At 37.1% G+C, this 21,583-nt stretch overlaps 1 protein-coding gene across 18 annotated transcripts in view; it reads right to left on the bottom strand.

Moving 5' to 3' along the window:
* Positions 1-21,583, bottom strand: part of Pphln1 (periphilin 1) — a 147,787-nt gene that overhangs the window by 37,291 nt on the left and 88,913 nt on the right. For 12 of the 18 annotated variants that reach the window (XM_090324307.1, XM_090324299.1, XM_090324405.1 and 9 more), the window contains 3 exons: positions 20,979-21,058; positions 17,698-17,817; positions 12,710-12,850 (listed from right to left, as the gene is read on the bottom strand). In XM_090324307.1, coding sequence (XP_090180433.1) covers positions 12,710-12,850; positions 17,698-17,817; positions 20,979-21,058 — 341 coding nt within the window. The remainder of the gene's footprint in view (positions 1-12,709; positions 12,851-17,697; positions 17,818-20,978; positions 21,059-21,583) is intronic. The other 6 variants (XM_090324342.1, XM_090324357.1, XM_090324390.1 and 3 more) reach the window with 3 other exon arrangements.

The following is a 21,583-nucleotide window of genomic DNA, read 5'->3' as shown; positions in this document are numbered from 1 at the left end:
ACGTAAGGCCAAATTTTACTACAGTGTTACATATTTCTGTTCAAATCAACAAGCGAAATTGTCTTCACAAAAACCTCCCATGCTCCTGGATTGGAAGAATCAACATTGTGAAAATGACAATCTTGCCAAGGGCTATCTACAAATTCAACGCAATACCCATCAATATCCCAATGGCATTCTTTAAAGAAATAGAAGAGGAAATTCAAAATTTCATATGGACTAATAAAAGACCCTGTATAGCAAAAACACATCTTAGCAGAAAGAACAGCGCAGGAGGAATTTCAATTCCAAACTTTAGACTCCATTACATGGCTATAATTCTCAAAACAGCTTGGTACTGGCACAAGAACAGACCTGAAGACCAATGGAATAGAACTGAGGACCCAGATATTAAACCACAGACCTATGGCCACCTAATCTTTGACAAGGGAGCCAAAAAAATAGAATGGAAGAAAGACAGCCTCTTCAACAAGTTCTGCTGGCAGAACAGGCTAAGCACCTGCAGAAAACGAAAGTTGGATCCTTCTTTGTCACCTTGCACTAGAATTAACTCCAAATGGATCAAAGACTTGGAGGTAAAAGCTGACACACTGAAAACTTTACAGGAAGGAATAGGAGATACACTAGGCCTCCTTGGCACAGGTTGAAACTTTCTTAATAAGGACCAAGAATCACAACAAATCAGAGAAAGGCTGGATAAGTGGGACTGCATTAAACTGCAGAGCTTTTGTATGGCAAAGGACATAGCTAGTAAATTAATTAGGAAGCCTACAGAGTGGGAGAAGATCTTCACCAACCAAACAACGGACAAAGGCTTCATATCTAAAATATATCAACAACTCAAAAAATTGAATCACTCCAAAACTAATCTCCAAAGTAACAACCATCCCATTAAAAAATGGGCCAAAGTCTTAAAGAGAGTCTTCTCTGAAGAAGAAACAAAAATGGCCTATAGATACATGAAGAAATGCTCAACATCTCTGGTCATAAAAGAAATGCAAATCAAAACAACTCTTAAGATTCCACCTCACTCCAGTTAGAATGGCCAGGATCAGGAAAACGAATAATAACAGATGCTGGAGGGGATGTGGCCAGGAGGGATCACTACTACACTGTTGGTGGGAGTGCAAACTCATTCAACCACTATGGAAAGCAGTATGGCAGTACCTCAAAAGGCTAAACATAGAACTCCCCTATGACCCAGCAATTACACTACTTGGCATTTACCCAACCATCCAGAATCTAGGGCATACTAAATCCACTAGCACAACAATGTTCATTGCAGCATTATTCACCACAGCAAAGATATGGAACCAACCTAGATGTCCCTCAGTTGATGAATGGATCAACAAGTTGTGGTATTTGTACACAATGGAATTCTATGCTGCTGTCAGAAAGAATGACATCGCCCCATTTGTTAGGAAATGGAAAGACTTAGAAAAAATCATATTAAATGAAGTAAGCCAGACTCAAAGGAACTTAGGCTCAATGGTTTCCCTCATTTGTCATAATCAGTAGAAACCTTGCGCTCTACTAGCAGAGCTCTGCAATAGAGCAAAATCTTGATACATAAGGCCATATAGTATGAAGCTAATTGAAAGGACCTCCAGGATATTGAAACAAAAGCCATATAATGAATGATTGTTGTCCTTAATGTACTATGTTATCCCTCATCTTCTTTGCTGTCCCTTGGGTATCTCATATTGTTACAGTATCTCACTTTGTTATCTGATATATTGAATTTATTTGTATATGGTTATCTGAAACTTGATAGGGAAGAGGGGAAAACCAATACGGGGAGTGGGTGGTGGGTGGGGGTAGGGTAATGGGTATCAAGACATGTGAAAGGGTATCAATGTATGTGAATTAATGCACCTTCTATCTGGCAAATATCATGTAACCCTTTTATTAATTACAATAAAAATATAAAAAAAAGAGAAATTGTCTTTACATACTGAATGGACTGAAACATATAAACAGATCAAACTGGATTTTACACATTAAGAAAAAACTCTAATAACCTTAGAAAAATGGGCCATTTATATTTCTAGGAATGTAACAAAGAAAGGACAAAATATAAAAAGAGAATTAGATAGGTATATCTTATTTTCACTCTGCCTAGGACAAAGATAATTCATAACTAATTTTTCATTTATGTAAACAAAAATGTAATTATTTAAATGTAATTTTATCTTTAAAACTTAAAAAAGAGCACTAGTCATGTCTATAAACTGTACTTAGGAGGCTGAGATCTAAGGATCATGACTGGAAGCCAGCCTAGGCAGAAAAGTCTGTAAGACTCTTATCTCTAACCACCAAAAAAGCCAGAAGTATAACTGTAGCACAAGTGCTAGAGTGCTAGCTTTGAGCAAAAGAGCAGTGCCCATCCCCTGAGTTCAAGCCCCAAGAATGAACACACACACACACACACACACACACACACACACACACACACACACACACGTACGCATGCGCGCCTTTAAAAAAAGCCACTTAAGTCATCAATCTTTTTAAAAAATTACCACAGATAGAATTACCTAGAAAAGTAGGCTCAGAATAATGAAGGGGATAAGGCAGAGAGAGGAAAATAATGAAGACTGTATTTATGAGTGCTAAGTAACCTACATTTATCCCTAGTTTCATTGTATGTGATGTGGAGATTACTTAACAGTACTTATATTAGGTGAAATACGCATCATGCACTTAATGCTTACATACCATCCAGTCATTCAACACTTTCAGGCCCTGTATGTATCCTGGGTCTCTACACAAAGCTCCAACAGTGAATGAAAAAGGTGATAAATGAAAAACTTGCAGGCTAAAGTCAGTATGTTCTCTTGACTGTGTCTTAAAACTCTTCCTCCAATTTTCATCTTAGCCTCCTGGCTCTCTACAATCATACTGGAGCCCTCTCAGAAAGAACATCACCGACAGTCAGCCATGGCAAAGACTTTAGATTTCCACTCACTGTCTAATGGAAAACCACTGAAGGGTTTCAAACAGAAAAAAACAACAACAACAACAAAAAAAACATTATAATCAATAGGTTTACAGAAGAAAAAAAAAAAACATTCCAACCCATTCCATTAGGCTTGGGTGGTATTCTGGAGCACTTGTGCATTTGTTTTAAAATACTATTGTTTGTTCCTTTTAGGTGGAAAAATTCTGAAATCCACTGGCCATTTTTTGCCTTGGCTTAAAAAAAAAATGTCAGTTTAAATTTTGTTATCTGAGGTGTTTTCCTTCCTTTCTTCTCTTCCATTAAATGCATTATGATCAATAGTTAAGCTGAGCTATGGTGGGTTGTAAGTTTATTATTTTTTTTAATCACTGGTTTTTCGTTTTGAACAGAAATGTCCTGGATGCTCAAGAACCTGGGCACTGCACCTATTGTGGTGTCTGGGGCATATAAATGATTTAAAGGCTAAGGGACAAAGCTGGTTTTATTTTTTTTTCCAATAAAGTCATTTCACTATTTTAGTGAGCATCTTTGATTTTTTTAGTAAAATGCAAAAATGTTCCTTAGTCAAAAACAGTTAAGTAATCACCTCTTCTACCCTTACTCCAAGTATGCTGTGAATTGTTGGAATATGTCCAAAACAGCAATTATTTGATCCACTGTGAACTCCTTAATCTCTCTTGTTGACTTTCCTAACAACAAATAACATATGGAGTATTCTAAGCCCTTTCCACACCCAATTCAGGAACTCTAGCTGCTGATATGCCTCCCTTTCCCTATCTTACTTCCCTGGCTCTAGCAACATGGCCTCTTGCCCAACTTATCTACCCTTCACTTCAAAACTGTGGCCATTTTAATTCTGCTTTAGCTCTAGTCCTAGAAAAGGGTTTGTCTGAGTATTCACAATGAGTCCCTCTATCAGTGCTACTGATAGCTCCTCTCCCTTCCAATTATTCCATCTGTTTATTTTCAGTCTCCCTCAAATAACCTTAATCTTTCCCCAAGCTCTCAAAAATAGATTTATTCTCCTGCCAAACTTCTAAGCACTTCTGAATTTCTGACTTCCATCACTCACATTCATACTTTCAGTCCTTGTCTTGAAAGTAGTAGTAAAGGGCCAGGAGTGTAGCCTGGTGGTAGTGTTTGCCTAGCATGCATCAAGCCCTGGGTCCAATTCCTTGGTACCATATACACAGAAAAGCCCAGAAGTGGTACTGTGATATGGTAGAGCACTAGCCTTGAGAAACTACAAGGACAATGCCTAGGCCCTGGGTTTAAGCCCCAGGATTGGGGAAAAATTATGTTAAATAGGTAAGGACTATAGAGAATGTATGTGTCCCCTTGTATTCATTTGTCTTAAAAACTTCTAAGTTAGTTTGTTGGTTGGTGTATGCAAATGTATTAACTGAAATATGGTCAATTTAAGGGAGAATTCAGAGAGTAATTCCTTAGAACAGTAAAGACAAATTTCAACAAAATAAATATCAGGAAGTAGGTTACTTGAAAGGGGTAGGGTGGGGTTAAGGGGAGAGGGATAGACAAATGAACACAAGGGGGAGATTCAATCAAGAATCCAATGGCTATCCTACAAAATTCTAAGTAAGGTAAGGTGTGAGTAGGAGGGTGGAAAATGTTGAAAGGAGTGACAGTTTTCATAAACTGCTTTGTTAAATGGCGACATCCTTGTACGTTTAAATGTTTCTCTTTAACTTCTAGATACATGTTTCTGCCCCCAAAACACCAGGGTCAGAATACTCATGTGCCCAAAATTCACCCATCAAGTATTTTGATATAGACAGAATTCACTTCTACATCCTAGAATTCCAATGATTCAAAAATCTGTTTCCAATCATATAAACCTCCTATAACCATCCCAGTCTGCTATCTATCATAATTTACTATTAACCTATTTCAGAAAAATATGGTTTCTTTCTTACTTTCTCACCCATTTCTTGGCTCAAGGCATTCTTTCTTACTTTCTCACCTATCTTTTAGCTCAAGGCCCCACCCCTGGGCCTAGATATAGTCCCTGAGGTCTTCAGTTCAAGGCTACCATCCTACCCTTGAGCCAAGCCCCACTTCCCCTTTTCTAGAGGTTAATTGGAGATAAGAGTCTCAGGTCCTTTTGTGCCAGGGCTGGCTTTGAACCTTGATCCTCAAACTCTTATCTCAAAACAACAGCAACAAAGCCGGAAGTGGCTCTGTGGCACTCACCCTTGAGCCCAGAATTCAAGCCCTAAGACTGCTCCCCCCTCACCCAAAAAAGGAAATACTTTCCTATCCCCTGCAAAATCTAATTAGGCTGAATAATATCTTACATCATTCTCTTTTTTGGCCAATCCTGTGGCTTGAAGCTACTGCTCTACCACTTGAACCATAGCACCATTTCCAGTTTTTTTGGGTGTATGTGGTACAGGGGACTTGAACCCAGGACTTAGTGCATGCTAGACAAGCACTCTACTACTAGACCATGCTCCCAGCCCTACATCATTCCTTACAGTATGTTTCAACCACCAAATAAATTTATGGGAAAACCATTATATCAGCCTGCATTTTTGGAACCAAATGAATAAAGATGAAACCCTACCTCCTAATTGCTACAAGAAAAAGCTTCTTGAAGGTTTCCCATCCTATTAATCTAAATTAGCTTGAAATAACCAATGCAAGAGTTGAAAAAACTACAAGAAAACAAAGGTACTTCCAGCACTCCTTCCAGATCCATCCATTCAACATAAACATTTACTGTGAACCTACTGCAGACAAAGAACTCTGGATAATGCCAAGATGATTATTAGGCAATTTTCTTTCAGACTGTTCGAGATATCATTTTTTATATCTATTGTGCTAGAGCATTCACTAGCAAGAAAAGTTGTTAACATTTCACCAGCAAACAACAGTCACACAATTAATAAACTTAGTGAATAAGCATTTTTACTGTAAATAAAATTTAGAAAATCAAACATGTGGCAAACAACCCATGTACTTTTTATGCTAATTTCAACTGAGTCAAATTAATTCACACTACTCTGACATTACATTAGGCTGATAATCCCAATTGAGAATTTGCAAATATAGAAATCTGAACTAGAAAAAAAATTAAGAATAAAGCCTCCACTGAGAGAATCACATTCCAACTTGACTCTAAAGGCAACAAGAATTACTACAATAGCTTTGATTAAATGTTTAAGTACAACAATGAGTATTGTTTAAGAACAGGGCATGGTAGCTCATACCTGTAATCCTAGCTAATCAGGAGGCTAAGATCTGAGGATCATGGTTCAAGGCCAGCCCAGGCACTAAATTCCATGAGACTCTTATCTTCAATTACCCACTAGAAAACTGGAAGTGGCACTGGGGCATAAGGGATAGAGCTGAAGAACTCAGGGACAGCACCCAGGCCCAGAATTCAAGCCCCATGACCAACCAAAACAAAAAAGAACAACTAGATTTTAAACTATACCTCATCTGATCTTTGACATTAGGCAACCAATATAAAGATTGAAAACACATGTATACAGTAGTTACTGAAATAACAGTTTTCTTAGCTTTGTTCTAAGAATGCCAATGAAGGAAGCTAATAATAGATAACATTTCAAAGCTACAAAAACTATGACTAGAAATCTCTGTAGTTTTACAAACTGTCAGAGCACCCAGACAAGATTTATGATTGAGACTTCCTAAAAGAAGTGAATGTTTTTATGTGTACATGCAAAGAGAAATATATGTGGGTACATGCACTTATGTAATTATACAGGAAAACCAACCAAATCCAGGGAAGCTAATTAAAATAACCACCAAAAGTAATTTCTCAAAAGAGAGATTTAGGGCCACAAATTAATACAGCTCAAGTAACAGAGTGCCAGCCTTGAGGAAAAAAAAAAAAATTCCAACCAGGCTAACAAAGAGAATATGAAAAAGTAATAACTGAAAGACAGTATATTTGCCCCCCAAATAATCATGCTATTCTACATTTTTCTTAAAGCAACAGTTTTTCTTGTAATACTAGAAACCGAACTTGGGGTCTTGGGCTTGCTATGCAGGCCAGCTAGTACAGAGCTTGCCCCTAGTCTGCAAACTCTTTATAAAAGACATCTGCACAAAAAAAAAAAAAAAAACACCGACATAATCACTATAATGACAACTGGAGATGACGATGTAGCAATATACTGCCACAAATGTGAACATTTTACTGCTTCAGTATTTGCTGACTCTATCAATTACTAGGTGGAAGTGACAGAGGTCATCAACTTTTTCTTGTTTTTGATGGTTAACTATAATTTTAACTTTACTTATAAAGATTAGAATTGAAAATACAAGGACAGATTTTTTTTTTCATTGTCATTAATGAGTTACCAGGTGAGACTTCGGGAATTAAGTATCCAAGGACAGTGCCCAGGCCTTAAGTTCAAGCCCCAGGACTGGCGAAAAAAAAAAAGAAAAAAGAAAGAAAGAAACAAAAAAATAATTAGAGACAGTTCCATTACTGACAACTCTCACATAGCTAAAATATACACTTAACCTTCTAAACCCTCAATATCCTAGGTAGGACTAAAGTAACTACAGATGAAAAATATTTATAAACTAAGCACCAGTTTAAAATCTGTAAATCCTAATCAGGAGACTGAGAACTATGTGAAAAGATACCAATTTGAAGCCAGCCTAGGCAGAAAAGTCCTTAAGTTACACCTGGAGGTATAACTTGGTTGTTAGAGCATCAGCTGAACAAGCAAGGTGGTGAGAGTGTATGATTCTGACATCAAACCCTCAAACCAACACTCTGGGTAAAAAATATTAAAAGTCCCCCAAATAATACTAGCAACTATTTATATAGCATTCACATTGTATTAGGTATGAAAAGTAATCTAGAGATGAGTTAAAGCATAGGGACAGACACACAACAGAGCTTATGTGTAAAATATTTTACTTTACGTCAATGACTTGAATATTTGTGGATGTTGTTATCTTGGGAGAATCCTGAAGTATAACTGACATTTTAGGGATTGGAAGGGAGAGCAGGGAAGTATAAGGAGGAAAGTACCTATTTATGTTTTACATATAGAAAAATGAAGAATATGAGCCAAATGGAAAACATTACAGAAAAATCACAAAGTCACACAAAATAAGTAACATTATTTCATAGTAAATTTTACATTTTGAATGTATTAGGAATGGGAGAGAATGGGTGTGGGTAAAAGAAAAAAAGACGAGGCAGAAGTACAAATCTAAACACTAATGAGAAAAATATCTCAGTGGTAAACTGATGTAACAATATCCTGAGAAACACCTTGGCACAGTGGCTCACACCTTTAATCCTAGCCACTCAGGAGGCTGACACATGAGGATCAAGGTTCAAAGCCAGACCAGGCATGGAAGTCCCTGAGACTCATCTCCAATAAACCACGAGAAAACAAGAAGTGGTGTTGTGGCTTAAGGGGTAGAGCAATAGCCTTGAGCTGAAGAGCTCAGGGACAGTGCCCAGATCCAGAGTTCAAACCACATGACTGACCAAAACAACAACAACAAAAAAATCCTAAGAAACAATTCAAAATTCTGGTGAATGCTCTTACAGTTTTACTTAGTGACTAAGTAAAGCTGTTAACTTATAAGAACAGAAATGAATAGCAAGGGAAAGTACTTTAAAACCACTAGAGAAATCTTTGCCTGACAATGGTAGGCAGTGGAAAAGGAGAGGTAAGAAAAATGAAGCTTATTCTTAGACATATTCCACTGGGAACACTAATGAAAGTGCATTTCATTGCAGCAACAATGTCCCCAGAGAAGAGGTTCAAGACGAAACCATCACCTGAAGAACTTGTGCCATTTTAAGTAAGGGTTTTATAAAGGTTTGGTATTTGCACTGTTTTATATTTTATGTAACAGTAATCTTGAAAACAAGTCATGGGACTTATTATAGATTTACATCATGTGTCAAATAAGTAGCTTACATTATATAGAAAGCCTGAGATATTTAAATTCGACATTTCTAATACAATAGAAATTACCGCATCGAGATAGCATGCAGGAGTCCCTTAAAAAAAAAAAAAAAAACCAACAAAAAAAAACCTTTACCTTTATACTACAGCAACATGTTCCTACAGCAGTAGTGAATAGTAACATTCAAAAACTTTGAAATTTGGCCAAAATAAATTACTTCGTTTATTTTAGAAATGCAGATTTCTCAGAGGTGAACTTTGTGAGTATATTTTAATAATTCTATATATGTAAAATCTGAAGTGGATAGTATTCATGGGTTTTTAAGTACAATTGGGCAGACCTGATGGCTAGACAAGATAGTGACAAGAGCTGCACTTCTAAGAACATTTGTTACTTGCTTAGATAAGAACATTTGTTACTTGCTTTGATGAAAAGGAAAAAAACGAAGAATGTTTCTAGTATGCAAGGTTAGTAGGAAATGCTTCAACCATGCACATATAATAATAGCTAGAGTTGCCCCTACTTTGAAAACAATTTCATTTTAATCTATCATAAGCTAAGGTAATGCCTTTCCATGTCCATAAATCTGGTTAGCATTTTCAAGAGGTTTGGACATCTGACTGGCCTTTACTTCTAAACTCCTTGAAAGTAAAACAACAGTAATTACTTACTTATGTCTGATAGTGATACATACATATATATATACATAAATATAAATATATATGGGGGGGCTGCCAATCCTGGAGCTTGAACTCAGGGCCTGGCCACTGTCCTTGAGCTTTCTCAAGGCTAGAGCTCTACCACTTGAGCCATAGAACCACTTCTGGCTTTTTCTGTGTATGTGGTACCAAGAAATTGAACACAGGGCTCATGCATGCTAGGCAAGCTCTCTACCATTAGGCCATACTCCCGATCTCATTACTCATATTTTTTAACTTTTGAAATATTTCATGTAGATGAAGAAATGTAAATAACTATACTGGATACCTATATATCTCAGGTGACTTTCTTAGACCTTCCTAATTTTCCTATCCATTTGTTATTTAATCCTTAAAAAACATGCAAAAGTTCAATGTAAAATTGGAAAAAGTTCAATTCCTTAATGCTACTTCTCTTTTTAAAAAATTAGTATGTAGACGGGCTGGGAGTCTGGCCTACTGGTAGAGTGCTTGCCTAGCATGCATGAAGACCCGGGTTGGATTCCTTGGTACCACATACTTAGAAACAGCCAGAAGTGGTGCTGAAGCTCAAGTGGTAGAGTTCTAGCCTTGAGAAAAATCCAAGGACAGTGCTCAGGCCCTGAGCTTAAGCCTAGGACTTGCAAAAAAAAAAAAAAAAAAAAATTAGTATGTAGACCCAGATGCCCCTCAGTTGATGAGTGGATCAACAAGATGTGGTGTTTATACACAATGGTATTCTATGCTGCTTTCAGAAAGAACGACACTGCCTCATCTGTAAGGAAATGAAAGACTTAGAAAAATATCGTATTAAGTGAAGTAAGCCAGACTCAAAAGGAACAGAGGCTCAATGGTTAACTTCATCTGTCATAATCACTAGAAATGTTGGGCTTTCCTAGTAGAGATTTTACAATAGAACAAAACCTAGATACATAAGGCCACATAATGACTCTAAATGAAAGGACCTCCAGGATATAGAAACAAAAGCCATATAATGAATGATTGTTGTCCTTAATGTACTATGTTATCGCTCATCTCTTTTGCTGTCCCTTGGTTATCTCATATTGTTATAGTATTTCACCTGGTTACCTGATATATTGTATATATGCGTATTAGGTTATTTGAAGTCAGATAGGAAAGGGAGGAAAACAAGATGAGGGACGGGGGTGGGGAGAGGGAAATGGGAACCAAGACATGAGAAAGGGTATCAATGTATGTGAATTAATTCACCTTCTATCTGGTGAATATAATGTAACCCTTCTATTAATTACAATAAAAAATATATGAAAAAAAATTAGTATGTGGGAGTGTGGCCTAGTAGTAGAGTGCTCACCTAGCATGCACAAAGCCCTGGGTTCGATTTCTTGGTACCACATACACAGAAAAAGCTGGAAGTGGCACTGTGGCTCAAGTGGCAGAGTGCTAGCCTTGAGCAAAAAGTGTCCAAGGACAGTGCCCAGGCCTTCAATTCAAGCCCCAGGACTGGTTTAAAAAAAAAAACCAGTATGTTTGCTCAAGCCTATAATCCTCTCAGGAGGCTGAGATCGGAGGATTACAGTTTGAAGCCAGCTGGGGCAGGAAAATCCCTGAGACTCTTATCCCCAATTAACCACCAAAAAGTCTAAAATACAGCCAAGTTCTTTAACTTTGAACAAAAGAAGTTAAGGGACAGAACCCCAGCCCTAAGTTCAGGCCCCATGACCAGCACCAAATATAATCTACCTATGTTTTACACATAAATTTATGAAACAAGTATCGATCATTTACAAGTTTTCTGACATTTGAAAGAATGCTTGCTCAACTTGGCGTTTTTTCTTTTCAGTTCTTGGTGGCTTTTGTGCTCAAGGCTATCATTCTACCACTTGAGCCACAGCTCCACTTCCAGTTTTTCTGCTGCTTAACTGGAGCTAAGAGTCACATGGACTTTCCTGCCCAGGATGGCTTGGAACCATGATACCCAGATCATGGCATGAGCCACCTGAGCCTGGCCTGGTTTAACTTCTTGTTAACATATGAAAAACCAGAGTTCTATAGGAAAAACAGTTCTGTACATTTCCTATTATATAGTATTTTTTTTCATTTTAGTTTTATAGCTCAATGTCCTGGAATCTGAGATCCTACTGCAGCTTTCCAAGTAGGTGGGATTATAAGTATGTACCACAGTGCCCAGTTGTTTTACAGAATTTTTAATAACTGTTTTTAAGATTTGTTTTTTATTTCTATTAGAAGTCCTTGCTTGCAATAATGTCAATGTGCCGTAACATCAGATATCTCACATGCTTTGATTGACAGATGTAGACAGTCTCACTCTGGTAAATCAAACATATAGGTTTCTAGGGAGTATTACAAAAATTGACTTTGTGCTAAATAATCTTGCCTGCGCACTAATAAGTGAGATTACATACCTGACTGATAACCTACTTTCAAGATTAAAGAGATCCACGACGAGTAACAGAGATAGTGAAGATACTAACAGCAATCTATATTCTCCCTCTTCTGTTATTTGTCAGGGCTACCTATTAGATTCTGAAGAGAAACTTGTCTTGAAACAACTACAATTTAGCTCAACACTGGTAGCTTATACCTGTAATACTAACTACTTAAGGGGTTGAGATCTGAGGATGGTGGTCAAAGCCAGTCCAGTGAGGAAAATCTATTAGACTATTATGTCTAATATATTACAAAGGAAGCTGCAAGTTGAGCTGTGGCTCAAGTGACAGAGTGCCAGCCTTGAACAAAAATGCTCAGAGACAGCACTCTGAGTTCAAGTCCCAGGACCCATACCAAAAAAAAAAAAAAAAAAAATCCTATAATTTAACAAACACTTCCAGTACTTCCTACCTACCAAGTACAGGGCAAGGCATTGTCCTGGTCAGATCTGGGCAGTCCCTGATTTGCAGTTATTCAGGACATGCTGGCAGGTGGTCATGGGCTCCTGACTAGCAAGTGTGAGAGTCTTAGTTCAAACCCTGTCACCACCAAATAAACAAAGATGGGACAATACTTACAAAAATGATCTTGAAAAAGATGGTTTTGATGGAATTTCATAGTCACAAGTGGAAAAAGAAAAACAGTGTGTCTTTTTCTCAATAAATAGTGTCATGAACCAAAAACAAGCTTAAGAATAGTATGTTCTTACCTGCTCAATCTCTTTGGTTTTTGATGCTATTGCTTTAGAGCGACTGTCTAGCTGACTGTCTTCAAATAATTCTGTCCCATCTGTTGTATTCGACTCAGGTTCTTCAGGCTGGTCAATTAATAATGGTGCAGCAGGTACAGTCTTGAAAAATATTAGTAAGACTTTAATCACTGATAAGAAATCATACAGCATTTCACTCCGCATGTGAGCAGGCACTCAGTGCTAGATAGATTACATTAAAAAGTATCAGGCATCACTATTTTTCTTTTCTTTTCCATTTGCTGGTCCTGGGACTCCAACATGGGGCCTGGGCACAGTCCCTGAGCTCCTTCATGTTCCAGGCCAGCACTCTACCACTCGAGCAACAGCACCACTTTGACTTTTTCTGAATAGTTTATTGGAGATGAGAGTCTCAAAGACTTTCCTGCCCCGGCTGGCTTTTGACCTAATTCTCAGGCCATCACCTGAGTCACATCTCCATTTCTTGCTTTTTGGTGGGTAACAAGAAATAAGAGTCTCAGGCTCTCATGCACTGGCTTGAACTGAAACCCTCAAGATCACAGCTTCCTGATTAGGTAGGATTACAGGCATGAGTTACCAGTGCTGGCAGGTCTAACTTTTTTTTTTTTTTTTTTTGCCAATCCTGGGCTTGAGCTCAGGGCCTGAGCACTGCTGTTGGACTTTTTCAAGGCTAGAACTCTACCACTTGAGCCTCAGCACCACTTCTTGTTTTTTACTATGTATATGGTACCGAAGAATTGAACCCGGGTCTTTGTGCATGCTAGGCACACACTCTACCACTAGGCCAAACTCCTGGCCAGGTCTAACCATTTTTAAGAAAAGATATATTCAGTTTCATTATGTACAATAAGCATATGTGAAAAGGATTAAATGGAAAATGATTGCTTGATTGATTAAATGGGAAATGATTTATTTTAAGAAAAAGCCTTAAGGCTTATTCCATTCCAAAATTATATTTCATTCCACAGAAGGTTTTATTCTATAACTTTTCCATAAGCAGTCTATTTATGAAACACTGAAGAAAAAATTGACAGTTACATGCACACATAAAGAAATATAATTCGGGAAGAAGAAAGGGAAGGAGGAAACAAACTGAGAAGACTGTTTAGACGATAAAATATCGTGGACCTATAATCTAGGAACTAATTGAAATCATTAAAAAGAAAACAATTTCACAGAGCAATAAGGATTACTTCTAGTTTAGAGCAATATTTAGACAGTGAATAAATTTAAATAATCTCGTAATCTAAAAGTCTTACCCTATCAATAATATCAATATACTAACAATTGTAAAATAAAGGATAGATGGAAGTATATATTTATATACATATATACCTGGACTATCTCAAGAATATTATGTATTGGAAAAAAATAGTAACCAAAATTTTTTCAATAGGACTGACATGTAAGAAATAGGAAGTAGAGGACACTCTGTAAATAACTTGGCACTATTCAAATTCTGACACATACACATGTTATCTACCTAAAAAAAAATTTTTTTTAACAAGTGCACATTATACACATTAAGGGATTGAAATAAAAACCATAATAATCATTTACAAAATAAATTCCATGATAAATATCAGGTGTCTAATACAATGTCATTATATCCATTTTATTATCTTGAACAAGCTCCCAAATGATCCAACTGCGCTTACTTAGGCTGTTTGGGGAAAAAAATGAGAAGAGGGAAAGGGGGAGGGGAAAGGGGAAGGAGGAGAGAAAGAGTGTTAATACTAGATCAGATTATGAGTGCAACATGACTTTAACACATGAGGGTACACAGTTACAAGGGCCTAATTCTGGGAGCAGACAACCCTGGATGATAGTATCCTAAGGAAAAAGTAATACTGTCTCTCAATTCAGCTCTACTTATGTCAATGCAAAACTACATCCCAAAAAGTAAAATTCATAACACACTTAATGGAGGCTGCATTGTAATTTTAGAATGTTGTGGTCTACACAAGTGTCCCTTCAAAATTCATGTTGAACTTTAAAGCCATTGTAATTGTATTAGGAAGAAGCCATTAGTTGGTCAAAAGCCTTTTTAGGGGCCGGGAGTTTAGCCTAGTGGTAGAGTGCTTACTTAGCATGCATAAAGACCCGGGTTCGATTCCTCGGTACCACATACATAGAAAAAGCTGGGAGTGGTGAAGTGGCTCAAGTGGCAGAGTGCTAACCTTGAGAAAAGCCCAAGGACAGTGCTCAGACTGAGTTCAAGCCCTGCAACTAGCAAAAAAAAAAAAAAAAAGCCTTTTTAAAGAGTTAAAGAATGCCTCCCTCATCCATCTTTTACCCCAACATTACTGATTATTCAGTCTTAAGACTCCACTAAATAGTGAGTGAACACAAGGAGAATCTGAAATCTGAATGCTGGGTTATAAAAATGTTAAATTAAGACATAAGGTGGTGAGATGGGATGAATACACAATTAGAACTTGTAAAACTGAAAAAAAGTTTTGCCAATATGTATTCATAAAATATGAAGTAAAGAAAAACAAAACAGAAAAGGAAAAAAAAACAGCTGGGTACCCAGTGGCTAACATCTGTAATCCTAGCTACTCAAGAGGCTGAGATCTGAGGATCGAAGTTCAAAACCAACTCAGGCATGGAAGTCCGTGAGACTCATCTCCAATGAACTACCAGAAAACAAAGTGGCAAACTGTGGCTCAAGTGGCAGAGCACTAGCCTTGAGCTGAAAGGCCATGGAACAGCACCCAGGCTCAGAGTTCAAGCTCTACCCACCCAAAAAGCAAACAAAAGAAACTAAATAAACTAGAAATCAGTCCTACTCTCAAACAGTGAAGTACACATTACTAATTACTATTACTAATATAAACACAATTACTCCAAACAAATAAACTAAAATTATTTAAAATAATTATTAAACCTGTTACTATATTGTTCATACTTTTAAATAGTACTAGAAAAGTGCATTAAAAAATCAGCACTAATTTTTTTTGACACATTTACTCTAGAATATGCACAAGTTACAATGACAGGGAAATTTTGACCTATTTAAGAATAACTACTCTCTAATGGCCAGTCAGCATTTTAAAAAATGCTCTTCATATAAATTCTGATATCGTAAGTTGATACCATATATACACAATATACATTAGCTATTTTGGAAGTGACTTATTGAATAATACACAAAGATACTTAGGGCAACTTATGTCTGTAATTTTAGCTTCTCAGGGGTTGAGATTCAGGGATTATGGTTCTAAGCCAGCCCAGACAGGAAATGTACCTCACACTATCTCCAATTAAGGCAGAAGTGGAGGTGTGGCTCCAGTAATAGAATGCTATCTTTGAGCATAAACAGTGCTTAGATCCTGAGTTAAAGCTCTATCCAGACACCATTCCTAACTTATCAGAAAGCCAAAATTCTACTATGAATATAAATTACCATAATAGTTGGGTTTTTTTTTCGGAGGGTGGGAGGTTGGTCATGGGGCTTGGACTCTGGGCCTGAGCACTGTCCCTGAGCTGTTCAGCTCAGGGCTATTGCGATTTTCTAATGGTTAATTGGAGATGGGAGTTTCAGGGTCTTTAGTGCCCAGGCTGGTGAACTGTGATCCTTAGATCTCAGCCTCCTGACTGGCCAGGATTACAGGTGGGAGCCATAGCACCCAGCACCATATAGATTGTTATATTTCCTTTATATCAATTTCAAAATTCAGTATCAAATATTCTAATACCAAACCTTCTATCTATATAGAAAGCCACAGTGAAAAAAATAAAAAAGGTACTGTGGTAGGTTTCTTATGGGTATTAGGGGGGAAAAAAAATCTAGTTTTCACTCAGGGTTTCTCATGGCAGCCAACTATGGAAAAAATGGGTTCTGTATAGGAATGGATGTTGATATAAATTATTCTGTCAAGAAGTTACCAAGGCATTCATCACAAACTTTGTAACAATGTTATTATTTGGGCATAACTAAAATGATCTGATGCTAAAAATTACTTCTTTTGAACCCCACCATTCATTATTTGATAAATGCATTGGATTATCATACTAGAGTTTAACTTTAATGAGAATGTGTTACCATTTGAAAAACCCAACTTATTCTTTGAAATATATGAAACTGCCAATATACTGTCATACAGATGTCTTTATTCAGGATAGTAAGACATGGCAAATGAGATGTAACAAGGTTGAAAACATTAGCAATATAATTTACAACATACTATATACTAGTACTAAGGAAAGAAAATCAATTGTAACTGAAGATGTGCTAAAACTTAATTTTCTCCATAAAATGTCTCTATTTTCCTTTTAGAGACATTATAGGTCACCCATACTTTTTTTCACTTCATTTAGATATGTTTTATTTATTTATTTTATTTTGCCAGTCCTAGGTCTTGAACTCAGGGACTGGGCACTGTCCTTGGACACTTTTGCTCAAAGTTAGCATTCTGCCACTTGAGCTATAGCACCACAGGGAATTGAACCTAGGGGCTTCATGCATGCTAGGTGGAACATGATACCACTAGGCCACACTCCTGGCTTTAAACATATTTTAACACAAGCATTTTATAGCACCACAAAAGTGTTTTCATTTCTTTGATAATCACAACTCATTAAAGATCTCAAGTAGCTCAACAATGCTTAATTTCATTCTTTGGATATTAAATAATGTACATAATGCATGATACATAATATAATTACAATCTACATGTTAAGTCAAATTGGTTTTCTTTCTGAATTCAGTGATTTAACTGATGATGAAACGAGATACTTGGAAAGCAGAGACTATTGGTGACATATAAATAATGCATTTTTAGTTCTATACTCCTACAGCATTGCAGCCACTCAGGCACAGTGTGATGATTAATACAACCCAGTACAGTACATTTACCAATCCATGAACATAATTTCCTCCAAAGATATTCTGAAATTCTATAACAAACCAAGCATTTTCCACTCATTTAAAATCTACACAAAATTTTCAGATGTGACCATACCTCAAACTCAGAAATTTCAGGCAAGTTACTCTCATCGGACTTCTCTAACTTTTCCGCAGCCCACTTGCTTGCAGCCTCAGCCAGTTCCTTTTCGGTTAACCTAGTGGGTTTGTCTAACACCTAATAAAAATCCACGAACATTTCCGTTACAATTCTCAAGGGCTTTTAAACTTCAAGTACATTGAGAAACACACCCTGGCAACACTTAAAATTACATAAACCTCCAAATTTATGACAAACAGGTTTCTTCATTTTTGCTCCTTCAACGATACAACATAGGATTCTTTAAATTAGTAATGCATTTGAGACACAGACTAGATCTGACTCAATTTCTTTTTCATAAAACTTCAGGAACTCATCTAAGGAATAAAGTAAAAGACACCAAAAACTCATTTGGAATATAAATGACACTACGTTGATCTCAGCAAAATTATACCAAAACTGCATTAAATTCCTAACTAATGCAACACAAAGTCTGGAAAACCAGGAAAGAGGGGAAAAGACAGGAAAATCTGTCTTTATAATTTGTAATAAATTAAAATTCCAGCATTTGACTCTACCACTACATTTCCTTTATGGAATCAGACACAACACAAAGAAAGTCGTCTTTGGAGTTACAGACTGGACATGAAGTCATTTAATCACTAGCTAGAAAGACTGATTTCATATGCATAATATATGAGACTTTCAGCACTGGCACTCTCAGTTACACGAAGGGGTATTACTTATTTTATGAGATACATGTGAAAGAAAAGTGAGAGGTAAGAGACCTAAAAATGTCAAGAATAATGCTTGATACCTGTTTTTTCCTTTTTTCCGTATTCATTGCTAAAACAAATCAGTTAGCAAACACATATACACACAAAAAAATAGTTCTTTCTGGCTGCCTTTTGGGAAACCCGGTCTTCACAATATAAATTTGAGCCCATCATTTCTCTAAAGGATAATGTAGCCACCTCCATTCACCACCTAAGGGCAACCCCTGTCCCTAATCCTTTGTGAATTTCAAGATACTACATAAACTTCAGCCACCTGGTCCTTTCTTTGGGTCAAATCTTGTATATGGCTCCTCCCATGCCTACACATACAATAAATTAAGTGTATGCTATAGGTTCATTTCAAACTATAATATCAACTATCCTGAAAGAAAGGATAAAATTTGACACTTCTCTTCAAAGTACATTTCACACACTTAAGGAAGCCTAAATATCTCATTCCAATGCTTTACCTACATGGAAGTTTACAAAGACATTGTAAAATAATATATTACTGTATGGGAAGGCAAGGATTTTGTTTAACTAAAGAGTATGAGACATCATAACCCAGGATATGATAAGGACACCTGCACAGCCATGTTCATCGCTGTACTATTCACAATAGCCAAGTGACAGAAACAACCCAGATGCCCCATTCCAGATGGATACAAAAAATGTGGTAAATATAGACAATGAAATTCTACATAGCCAACAGATGAGATAGAATAATGGCATTGTCTAGACGAAAGGAACAAAAGACACATGGACTCCTTGATATGTGGATATTAGATCCAAACAGTATAAGAGTGATGACTCAATATTCGGGTACTCAAGATCATTGACACAATCTTGGAGATATAAATATAACTACATAGACATAAAAATCTATGATGGGATATATACTGTATAGACATACTGTTATATATAGAATGATATGTATCTATGACATACAAACTCTCAGCTTAATTTTAACTATGTTCTAAAATTTATGTGTCAGTGATTGCATATAGATTCCCTTCTTGAATACTTGTTAAACATGACATCTGAAATATGAGGTAAAAAATCAGTGTTAAAAAACAAGCCAGAAGTGGCGCTGAGGTTCAAGTGGTAGAGCTCCTGCCTTGAAAAAGTCCAAGGACAGTGCTCAGGCCCTGAGCTCAAGTCCAGGACTGGCAAAAAAAAAAAAAAAAAAAAAAAATCTTTTAGGGGCCGGGAATTTGGCCTAGTGCTTGCCTAGCATGCACAAAGGCCCGGGTTCAATTCCTCCGCACCACATACAGAGGGGGAAAAAAAAAGCTGGAAGTGGTGTTCTGGCTCAAATGGTAGAGCTCTAGCCTTGAAAAAAGTGCAAGGACAGTGCTCAGGCCCTGAGTTCAAGCCCTATGACTAGCAAAACAAAACAAAAAAAACAACAACAAATCTTTTAATAAAAAAAGTGCTAGATATATTACATACATGTAATCCAGCATTTAGGAGGCACAAGTACAAGTTAATGGCTAGCCTATACTACATAGCCCTTGTCTAAAATACAAATTTAAAAAAAAAAAAAAGTGAAAGGAAGGGAAGGAGAGAAAGACAGAAATTCAAAGATGGAGTTGGGGATTGAGCTCAGTGGAAGAGCACTTGCCTGGCAAGTGTAAGGCCCTGAATTCTCTATTCTGCAAAAAGGGGGTGAGAGAAGGGGGAAGAGGAGGAGGAGGAAGAGGGAGGAGGAGGTGGAAGAGGGGGAAATCATTTTACTTCTGAGCCTTGCATCTGCTACAGAATGGAGATTTACACCTATAGTATAGAATTTCCATATGAAGTAAGGAGAAAATAATTCTGTATCTAAAACTGAGCAGTTACAAACTGCTCATGTCTTTGCATATACTTAACTCCCAAAACAAAATCCAAATCTATAAAGATGCCCCGTGGGACTATGTGATTCTATCAGGTCAATTATGAGCAATAGTTGCAACAGAAAGAACTAATTTGAGCATAGCCTACGGAAAGAATCTATGAAAACAGTGCTCATCTACTCTGGTAGCTACTTTCAAGTCATAGTTATGTAATGTTCACAATGCTGTTTGTTTTGTTTTGTTTCTGATGGTACCAGGCTTATGCTTGTTAGGCAGGTGCTACTCTGCTGAGCCATTCCTCCTAGTTACCTCTGAGGCAGACTCTTACTTCCTGTATGTACTTGGACCACGTTGGGAAGACAGGATCACACCACCATGCCCAGTTTCTTCTGTTGAGATGGATTCTTTTATACTTTTCTGTCTGGCCAACCCACCCTCCACTATGCTCACCTACAGAAAGGGGTTTGGGGTATGGTGCAGCCCAAGCTAACCTCAAACTACAATCCTCCCATTGTTAGCTTCCCAAGTAGGTGCAATTACGGGTGCCACTGGCACTCCACGCCAAGTATTTAAATGCAGTAAATTGGACCTTAGGTATGACCATATATAATAAAACTGTTTGTGCTAGGAAGTCCATTCTATTTTCTTTGTACTTCTACTTTAAGCTGATTTTAGAAAAATAACAAACCTTTGATGAAGGAACTGCTGAAGAGCTTGAAGGTGAAGTGTCTCGTGATGTTTTCAAAGACTGAGCAGATCTCTCTTTACCTATATAAATAAAATAATAGATGTGATTTTTCTAGCTCATTTGTTTTCAATTACATCATTTTCATAGCCAAATCAAGAAGTGTCATATACTTAGTTTTAGTTCAACATTTGGGGGGAGGGAAATGGGGACCAAGACATGAGAAAGGATATGTGAAGTAATACACCCTCTATCTGGTGAATATAATGTAACCCTTCTATTAATTACAATAAAAATATATGGGGAAAAAAGGCTGTACAACATATTTTTTTTTTTGCCACTTCCAGTTTTCTGGTGGTTACCTGGAGATAAGAGTCTAACTGCCTTTAGTGCCTGGGCTGGCTTTGAACTGCGATCCTCAGATCTCAGCCTCCTGAGTAGCTAGGATTACAGATGTGAGCTACCGTGCCCGTGCACAGCATGTACAACATATTATTAAATCATGTTTATTTCTACAGCTACCTCTTCAGAATGGTTGGAAAACCTCAAAAATAGAAGTTCAGAATCAAATGGTATTATATGGCCATTTAGGCCATAAGAATGTCAGT

Source organism: Megascapheus bottae, chromosome 2 (genome assembly GCF_031878675.1).
Source record: "Megascapheus bottae isolate mThoBot1 chromosome 2, mThoBot2.hap1, whole genome shotgun sequence".
Taxonomy (NCBI): domain Eukaryota; kingdom Metazoa; phylum Chordata; class Mammalia; order Rodentia; family Geomyidae; genus Megascapheus; species Megascapheus bottae.
This window is presented reverse-complemented; position numbering and strand designations above follow the sequence as displayed.